The 10,098-nt window shown below is 32.1% G+C and overlaps 2 protein-coding genes and 1 long non-coding RNA gene across 3 annotated transcripts; 2 read left to right on the top strand and 1 right to left on the bottom strand.

The window, feature by feature from the left end:
- The first annotated feature begins 1,406 nt into the window (after nucleotides 1-1,406).
- On the top strand, nucleotides 1,407-3,357 carry LOC125608766. Its single transcript, XR_007339417.1, has 3 exons — nucleotides 1,407-2,048; nucleotides 2,534-2,985; nucleotides 3,074-3,357. It is a non-coding gene; the product is annotated as an uncharacterized LOC125608766 (long non-coding RNA).
- A 2,692-nt stretch (nucleotides 3,358-6,049) lies between these two features.
- Nucleotides 6,050-7,637, top strand: LOC125608765 (transmembrane emp24 domain-containing protein p24beta3-like). The gene is made up of 4 exons (XM_048779236.1): nucleotides 6,050-6,378; nucleotides 6,697-6,883; nucleotides 6,991-7,098; nucleotides 7,315-7,637. Exons 1-4 carry the CDS (start codon nucleotides 6,154-6,156, stop codon nucleotides 7,446-7,448), a joined length of 654 nt encoding a protein of 217 aa, XP_048635193.1. The 5' UTR covers nucleotides 6,050-6,153; the 3' UTR covers nucleotides 7,449-7,637.
- Nucleotides 7,404-9,737, bottom strand: LOC125608764 (putative F-box protein At1g46984). Its single transcript, XM_048779235.1, has one exon. The coding sequence runs from the start codon at nucleotides 9,209-9,211 to the stop codon at nucleotides 8,051-8,053; it is 1,161 nt and encodes a 386-aa protein (XP_048635192.1). The 5' UTR covers nucleotides 9,212-9,737; the 3' UTR covers nucleotides 7,404-8,050.
- Nucleotides 9,738-10,098: the final 361 nt, after the last annotated feature.

Raw genomic sequence — 10,098 nt, 5'->3', positions numbered from 1 at the left:
TTATAAATTTTTGAAACTATTTATGTGTTAATTTTATCAGAGAATATAACTATGTTTTAAAAATTTATTAATTGTGCCAGATGTTTTAATTCTATTCATTTCTATATGCTAATTATAAATTAAAATTTTAATAATATGTTTTACTATATTGCACACGATATTTTAATTCTATACATTTATATATTCTAAAATTATAAATTTAAATTTAAAAACGATTTTTTTTACTTATAAATAATATATAAATCTTATAATTTTATTAATAATTTAAAATTTTAATTTTTGTTATAATAAACTATTTTATTTTAAAAATAATATTATATTTAATGTTATCTATTATTTCTATAATTCAATATTTCTTCTGCACCGCATATTACTTTATTACCATGCAAACTTTATTAACAACTCATTTACTCGCTATATAAGTTTTTCCGTAAAACCCCATTTAAAGTATATCACATCATATTATCCATATAGTACGCACCGCCTAATCCGTTGTTACCATTCACAACCATAGTTTTTATGTAGTCAGTGACAATTTTAGACAAATTTCAGGATAAATAGTTTAACAAACTAACATCATATAATTGACAATAACAGTCACAATTTAGCTATTACTGGAAATGTAAATAAAAACAGCCGTTTTCATTTAAAAATATCAATTTTTTTATTTGTATTCCCATTTTAATCCTAACGTTTGTAAACATATCAAAATGATCAATAAAATGTATGAATTAAAACCTTTTATGAAACAAACTTTAAAATTGATAAGAATGATTTTTTTGACCAAAAGTGTAATTTTGTTTTTATCATTTTCCATTTATTTAGTAGTTATTTGTTACAATGAAAAATTCTTTAAAAACATTTCACAGCTAAAAGGTTTAAATTTATTTCTTTACCTGTTTGCTATAAAAATTTTAAAAACATTTTAGTTTACCAACAATAGAAACCTAAAAAAGTATGAAATTAACAATTTAACCATGCAAAAGAGATTATTATGAAAGAGTGACAACTTTTTAGATTTTCTGTTCTTTTTTCGTGGAAATAATTTAAAAAATAATGTTAGGGCCTGTTATGCAATGGCCTCTTTTATTAACTACTTTATAATTAATCTTAGTTTTGAGACAAAATTAAACAACATTATTTCCCTTTTCTAAATGCTGTAGAAATTTCAAAAGTTAAATATTTATTCATCTAACACTATTAAAAGGTGAATAAGAAGCCTTCTGAACTATGACACATCAGATCAGAAAATCAGCCACTAAAATTGCAGCAATCAACCATGTCAACAATATGTGGGTCCCACTGGAAAAAAAATTATACTAATGAGCTTCGTTACTTTACTTAAAGATGATACCCAATTGGTCTATGTTATAATGAAGGTCGTGTATATCTAATGGGCTTCGTGAGTCAAAATAAAAAAATCATCGATTTTCTTTTGCGATTAGATTTTCTATGTAAAGCCATATGGTCAAGCGTCGTCGTCGAAGTGGAGATAGGGTTTTCTTCATAGCTTCAGACAAATCTGGAAAACTCAGCTCACCCTTTGTCAAGTTGCATCTGTCATCGTGTTTTTTTTTATGTTTTAGACGATATGTCGATGAGTTTGAATTACGATTAATGTTTGGCCCAAACTTTAACTTACACATAGGCCCATATCAGAAAACTTAATTGAGCTTGAAGTTACGGTGGATTCGCGGAGAGCATGAGATTTGCATTAACATCGTCCTCTCCACTTCCTGCCGGGAGTAACTGACCTCAATTATGCTTCCCAATAAATTATCCCCACTAGGTCCTATTGAATGGAGATCCTTTGGTTTCTCTGCTAAGCGTATTTTCTGTATATATATATATCGTCCTCTTCCTTCAGATGAGATTCATGCTTTTAGATTCTCTATACCACACGATACCTAGCCAAACTGAAACTCACTGTGATGATGATTTTCCAAATCTACTTTTCCGATCTGGAGGTGGGGCGTTGTAAGGAGGCTAGCAATCTGCAGAAGGTAGGCGAGCTAATTGGGGTAAACATGGTGTTACTGGACAAGAAGGTACTAGAAAGCTATCTATTTTTTTTTAATTTCTTATTATACGGGATCTTATTTCTACTTTCTAATAGCCACACTTTTTCTAATAGCCAAACAGACTTAGTTTTTTTTTTTTTTTTTATGTTGCTACTAGGAACTGCCACTTCACCAAGCTGAGTTCGAGCACTTCTGATTTCATTCCTGTCCAAAAACCTGTTTTTAGTATTTTAAAAATTCGATGTTGCTTACAATCCACTAATACACCTTCAACCCCTTCAAAACAAGGTTTTTAAAAACGTCTCCTTTTGCATCAGATTGTCTGAATTTTTTTTGCAGTTTGAATAGGGTTTTATCATTTCCATGATTTCCCCATGAATATTAATTTACTAAGGATTAGTCATATTGGGATCTAGACTAACATCGGCAAAAGTGAAGCAGCTCATGAAAACTATTTTTTCATTTCCTTATTTTACCATTAAAACTCATGTGTCCTGTGAATTCTGATTTAGGCTGATGTTGATGGGAACGGGACAAACTGCCTAAATCGAGCTCATTGCTGCAACAATGCTTGAAAGTAATGAGAATCATCATGAAGTTGGTCAGCAGGGGAAGGATCCTGTCAACGAGTCTGATGTGGAGTTAGCTTCTGTAAGAGTCTGAGATGGTTCTAGGAGATGGAAGGGGAAGAAGGAATAAGGAATAATCAGGTGTGAGCTGGAGAGGCTGCACAGGTAGTTAACGGAGCACATGGGCTGTTTGCTCAAGTGGCGAGTCTTATATATATTGACTGAGGAATGTTGTGAGGGTTATAAATAGATTTGATCAAAGTTGTAAGGGAGGAGAGAGACTCCCAATATTAATTCTCTCAAATCATGTATACAGTTTTATCAGATCTGTACAATCATCATTTCTCAGAATATCTCATAACAGCCTTCCAACATTTTGACAAAGACAGCAGCAGGTGAACAACACATTGCTTCTCAGCTCTTTTCTTCTTTACCGATATATATTTATATAAGCAAGAGTCTGAAACCTTTGCTTTTGATCAGAACGTTTGTGTACATTCCAATAGACTAATTAGAAGCTGCACTGAAGGAATATGGAATGGGAGATGATGCAACAACCAAAGAGGTTTCCTCATACGACGATTCATATAACGTAAGCAAAAACAATTTACCATATCATCTCTGGCTGTCGTATTTAAAGAATGTATTTTCCCATTTAAGAGTTCTTCTCACGACTGAGCTTCACTGCGCATCATCCATTTTTAAAGTGTTGTTGTTGTATTATTTACACTCAGTGAAAAAACAACACGAATCAGTTTTGATGTTAATCTGTGATACAAAAACCATTGGCTGATTATTATATCACGGGAAGAGACATGTCTACCAATAATAAGCACTTCAGATAGTGTTTCAAAACATAATACTATTGATTACTTAGGAGTAAGAAGACAAGGAATTAAGAGATACCTAAGAATTGGTTTTAGGTTATATATAATGCAAATTGTTATTGAACAAAATAGTTGGTAATAATATAAACAGAATTTGATATATAATTTGTTTTATTTGTTTATAGCATAACTTCAGTGAAGTGATGGATGTTGATAATACTATCATAAAAGATGTTAGCTGATTATAAGACTTGATCAAATATTTGGAATAAAGTGTGGTAATTCATCTTAGTGACGTTTTTGAGTTGTAACTTCAAAATTTGAAATATAGTTACTATTATTTGTGATACTTCTTTTGATTCGTTTGTGATATGTAGAACAAGAGTAACATAGTAAAATTTAGATTCTCGCATAGTATTACAGATAGAAAGAGGATCAGTCACATAGTCGAACGCAAATAAATCTACAAAACATATTATAAACATTGTAAAGTATTGATCAGAATTATATAAATGATCGTCCAAGCGAGCTGTGAATCAATAAGTTTTAATCGTTTTATCAATGGTTTACGAAGAAAACCTTAATTCTATTTAGGGTTTTCAAATTGAATTTGGATACATTTGAGCTTGCTTTTTTTTTTTTTTTGAATCCAATATGTAGAGCAGAATCAGAGTTAGAAAGAATAAATTTTTCATTTTTATATTTTGAACATATATTCTTTACTAAGACCATAAAATGAATTGTAAATTCAGGTAAGAATTAAACATATGAACCCGACGCGTAGCGCCGGAATACCACTAGTAGTATATAATGGGAGGATTGGATTTATTTTTGCAAAGATAACATTGTATCTCTTAAGAAATAAACAGAAATATTGAGATTAGAAAGAAATTTAATGATTTTTTGCATATTTAAAGTGAAATATCGTTGTAAATTAGCTTATAACTGAAGTTTGGAAGCGTTTTGCAAAGGTAAGTGTAGAGAATAATAAGTTTAAAAGTAGTGTATAGTGTACGATTGTAAGAATAACATTGTTCTTTTTTTAACAAAAAAAAAAGAATAAAATTGTTCTTTCGTCTTTTTCCTCCTCTTGGTTTGTACCCCCAGTACATATGATGTATCATTGATTGTCTTTGTTCTTTCTGACTTGGGCATTTGCAGTCAACATATTAGATTGCTCATTTGTTCAACATGGAGTCGACTAAAACTTGGCTCTTTGTGCTTTACTTCGTCATTCACTCCATAATGGATTGAGTTATTGATTCACTTATTAAAATTCTAGTATTAAGGCCCTTGATTTGCAATGCCCTTTAGTTATTTATTTTATGATTTCAATTTTGAGAAAAGAACAACATAATTTTTGCTTTCCTGATTGTTGAAACAGTACTTCGACAATCAAATAGTTGTAAAATATCAATCAATAAGAGGGCCTGATTAGTTATTCTTTGCAATCAACAGACTGAATGGCTGTTAAGTAATAAGTAGAACTCAAGAGATTGAGATGCGAGTGTAATGATTTTGTGCAGAATTTATAGTGAAATATGATAGCAAATGAGTTTTGTTTTTCAGATCAATAGTGCTACAAGCGTAAAAATAGAGTAGTGTGTAGTGTATATCATAAGTTGTATTTGTTTAATATTTCTCATTTGGTCCATTTGGCATTTGAGTATATGATTGATGGCATTATTCTTGTTAATACAATCATTTCAGCCAATGCATTAATGAAATTGCTCGTTTGACTGAGTTGTGTTCTCACCCAAGAGTAGGTTTCGATTTTGGCTCTCATTTCTTTGTTTTGCCATAGTTTAATTTTACTGCTTCATTTCTCTTTTATCCCTTACTTCTGTTTTGTATTTTAATTTTCTTAAACTAGATTTATATGCTAACAATTTCCCCTCCAATTAATAATTGTTAGCATATAAATCTAGTAGTAAACATGTAATTTCTCCATTTGCATTTTACATTTCGAGGATCTTTTTCAGTTATTGTTCTTGGTAAATTTTGATTCCAACAAAAATAGTTCTTGCTATTTTGGTGTAGTTTTTGGTTCTGGTTGTTCGGGTAAAGATTCAAATAGGGGAATACTTTAGGATAACACTAAAAAAGTTTATGTCACAAATATAAACTCTAAGAATCAAAATATTCAAACTATTTTATTAAAGAGGTAAATATACATTTATAACCATAGGGTTAACTAATAATCCAAACCTTAGGGTTTAGATTTGAGATTGAAGTTAAAAATTTATAAAATAAAAAATTTTAAAAATAGTTTCAGAAAATATTTTTGAATTACAAAAGAAAAATTTGAAAAAAAATAAAAAAAAAATTCGAAAAAAAAATAAAAAAAAGGAAAATTTTTTTATAAAAAAGTTCAAATTTAAAAATATATAATTAAAAATTCTAAAAAAAATTTGTTTTTCTTTATTTTTTTATATATCTATATTCATTTTTCTTCTTGTGATCTATTTTTGTGAAACTTGAAAATAGTTTATGTAGGAGAATTGTCCCTTCAAATATCAAGGTAAGCCCATCATAAAGTCTAATGTTTAAAGACCAGAGGCAAATCAGTTGACCGCTCCCAAACGTCACCGTTTCATCATTAACCCGGTTTGGTTTCTGGTTTACTCAACTAAACGCAATTAAATCGTCTCGTCTTCTTCCACGCCACGCCCTACGCATTTTTTATCGAGAAACAAACGGAAAATTTTGATCCAAAGGAGAGAGTAAAAGATCTAGATGGAGAGAAGACAAGCGCGGAGCTCGAAGATCCATGTCTTTGTATTGGTCTGTCTGATACTGTTTAGCTCGATCGAGCGAATCTCATCGCTCTCGGTTACTGTTAGCGACGATGAATGCGTACAAGAGTATGTCCTCTACGAAGGAGATAACGTCTCCGGAAACTTCGTCGTCGTCGACCATGATATCTTCTGGGGATCTGATCATCCCGGTTTGGATTTCACGGTGAGACATCTTTTCGATTCTCCCGGTTTAGATCAGATCATCCCGGTTTAGATGTATTTCCTTTCGATGTTGTGAATGTTTGGTTGATATGTTATTAGTTATTACCATGAAATTTTCAGACTGATTGTGTCTGAATTTCGATCGATTTTGGTTTATTCTGTCTGATTTCGGATCTGAATTTCGAGATAAAGTTCGACTGGAATCAAAATTGTATAATTTGTATTGAAATTTGTAGGCTTTATATCGAAATTTGTAGAATTTTTCGATAATTGATTGACTTGGATAAAGTGTGTTTAATGGTTTGGATTGTTGATATAGGTGACGTCACCTGCTGGGAACATAGTACATACGTTGAAGGGAACATCAGGAGATAAGTTTGAGTTCAAGGCACCAAGAAGTGGAATGTACAAGTTTTGTTTCCACAACCCTTACTCTACTCCTGAAACTGTCTCCTTCTACATTCACGTTGGTCATATCCCCAACGAGCATGACTTAGCTAAAGACGGTTTGTTTCAGTTCATCCTCCTTATATTGAGCATTGAGTTGGGACTGTTTTGTGTTTTCTTGTTGTTGATGCTGTGTTTTTCTCCTGTTTGCTTGAATGCTTCTCAGAGCATTTGGACCCGGTGAATGTTAAGATAGCTGAGCTGAGAGAGGCTTTGGAGTCGGTTGTTTCGGAGCAAAAGTATTTGAAAGCACGTGATACCCGTCACCGTCATAGTGAGTTTTCCTCTCCATTCATCTTTTACATTTTGTTTTTTTGTATATTTTTCTTCCCGTGATATGAAGAACTTTCTCAGATGCAGCATAACTTTAGAGACTATGTTTTTGTCCCCAAAAGATACAACCTTTAGATCCCTTTGTTTGGCCCTAAAAGATTCAACCTTTACGATCTGACATTACTTTTCGTGATGGATTTTGTTTTTTTTGGTGCAGCAAATGAGAGCACGAGAAAGCGAGTGATATTCTACACAGTAGGAGAGTACATTTTCCTAGCAGCAGCAAGTGGTCTTCAGGTTCTCTACATCCGCAAGCTCTTCAGCAAGTCGGTTGCATACAACAGGGTTTGAACATATAATTTCAAGGTTTTATCTCCTTTTTTATTGTCTTGGAATCGGTAAACACAATCAAACAAGTGTTAGTTAATTAAGACCCTAATAGCTAAAAGACCTCCTTTATTTTGTTTCCAGTGTCTACAATCTTTCTTGGCTTAAGTTTACTTATGTTTTAACATGAAGAAACTTGATAAGCTTACTATATTCTTGCTTCTTCTCTCTGCTATGATCATTGTTGGCTTGTTTAAAGCATTCACGCTCGCCATAACAAGCTTTAGCAAGCAAATTAAACCAAAGAAATAGCAGTAAAATTACTATTGTGAAATTTCCTATGAAAAAAAATTATCATCTTTTGCTATGTAGTTTTTTTTTCTTCTCTAACTCGACGCAATCCGTAAGTGATACATAAGTGTGTATAATTTTTTTTATAAAAACAAAACATGAGTCGAGTAAGATTGAAAGAGAGTCAAATTAGAAAAAGAAATTCAGATAAATTCAAGACAATATCCATAAGCAACAACCAAGACGGAGAAACATTCACAGAACTATTATACAAATCAGAAATGATCAAATAAAGGAAACATTTAGAACCAAACCGGGGATTAGACCCAAAGTTATTACAGAATCATAACATTTTCAACATAGCTTGTAACACTTAAATGTTGTATAACACGATCTTTACCCAGCAATACCTTATCATCAATTCCTTTAATTTCAACTCTTCTGACACTCTTGCTATCCAGGTTGTAAAAGAAAACATGGAATGGATTTTTCCAACGACTTAGGACCCAAGCAATTTCACCTGTATCAGTAGCCCATGTTGACTTTACTTCCTCAAAATCTGTATTTGGGGAATCAAAGCTATGCTTGGACCATTTCTCTTTCTGGGTATCGTCTAGAACCCATAACTCACCATGACTACCACTATTCACCACCACAGCACATAGCTTTCCCTTGAAATTCACCAAAGCCGAAATGTAAGTTAAGTTAGAGCCCTCCGGCATATTTATTAGTCTAAATTCTTCAGACCCAACATCAAAGGATGCTATCAAACAAGTATTGTCCGACCGAGCTATGTAATACAAAATCCCGTTGATGCATATCCCATCTCTCTCACGTTCAGGATAATGCGGAAACAAACATATGATCTTTCTCCAGGATAGTCTTCCCTTCTCTTTCGTCAGAACTTGATGCTCCTTGGAGTTAACTTGTTTTCTGTAGTTTGTCACGGTCATGCACAGAACCTTGAACTGTTTTTTGATGGGATCATACCCAAAAAAGGTTCTCAAATCAGAATTCTTCGCTTTAACTTTGGGTAAAGTTAGGTGTTGGCCCGTGGAAGGGTTACATATCACAGGAACCCTTTCGTACTTTCCCATTATTTTCGGTCGATCGATAAGACACGTAAATCCCTGGACAGATAGACAGCTTTCGGGTCCCGAACCTCCATTTAATCTCATATGATAATCTGCTTCTACAACACTTAACTCTTCATCAAGATGTTGAGGCTGAGGAGCTGTACAGAAATGCCACTTACCGCTACATTTAAAGGTGAGCAAAATACGTGGCTGCGCTGATGAAATGGTTAGAAAAGAATCTGTGAAAGCTGGAGTAAGAAGTAAGGATTTCCATTCCTTCAAGACGCGGCGGCAAGTTGCGATGGATTTCGCAGGTACTCTTGAGAGTATCTCGATGATGAGTTCATTAGGAATAGTCTCTATGGACAGTTCGGTGTCGAGACTGACGATTTTAAGGCGGCTATTCTCCGGACCGTCCATAGATGATTTTTTTGCACTATTGCTTGCTTTGGAAATGCTTCTGTTCTTTTCACTTTTCTTTTATAAATTGAATTGGGGTTGCAATAACATTGCGCTCTTTATAGGCATACCATAAATATTTTTTAAAATATTGGTATTTTTTGTATATTCTTATGAATAAATGTCTAAAATAATCTGTAATATATTTTTTCACTAAAAACCAATTTTTATTTAGTGAAATATTTATCAAAATTTAATGGTCAAACTGTTTTTAATTTACGACCAACCAATTTTTCGTCGGTACGTAATTAATGACAAAATTTTGACCAAAGTTTTGTTCAAAATGGTTTAGTGAACTAAAATTAGTTTGTTTTCGATAAAATCATCTAAATGACTAAAACAGTCTTAAGTACATTTATTACCTAGGTTGCATGGAAACGGAAACGGATACGTTGAAACAAAACATTTCAAAACGTAGAAACGTAACTTTTGATTTTTTTATGCTTTGAAAACATTTTAGAAACGTCTATAAATATATACATATATATATATATATTTGCATTCATTTTTATTATGTTTACTATATCTTAGAATACAAATAAACAAATATCCATTCTATTTAATCATACAAGAAAATAAGTCATTATTAAACATCAAAATCATATAAAAATTTTAAAATAACAAAAACTCAGTACTTAAATATTAAATAGTTTAACTAAAATAAAAATCATAACAACAAATCATAACTAATTGAAAAGTTTTAGCGTTTCCAGAACAGAAACACGAGTTTCCAAAATAGAAACGCAAGTTTCCACTAAGTTTTCAAACTGAGATTTTTTAAAAACGAGTTTCCAATGCGTTTCCACGAGTTTCCGAAATATTTCGATTCTGAAACGTTTCCGAAACGT

The sequence above is a fragment of the Brassica napus genome, chromosome A5 (assembly GCF_020379485.1).
Source record: "Brassica napus cultivar Da-Ae chromosome A5, Da-Ae, whole genome shotgun sequence".
Taxonomy (NCBI): Eukaryota; Viridiplantae; Streptophyta; class Magnoliopsida; order Brassicales; family Brassicaceae; genus Brassica; species Brassica napus.
This window is presented reverse-complemented; position numbering and strand designations above follow the sequence as displayed.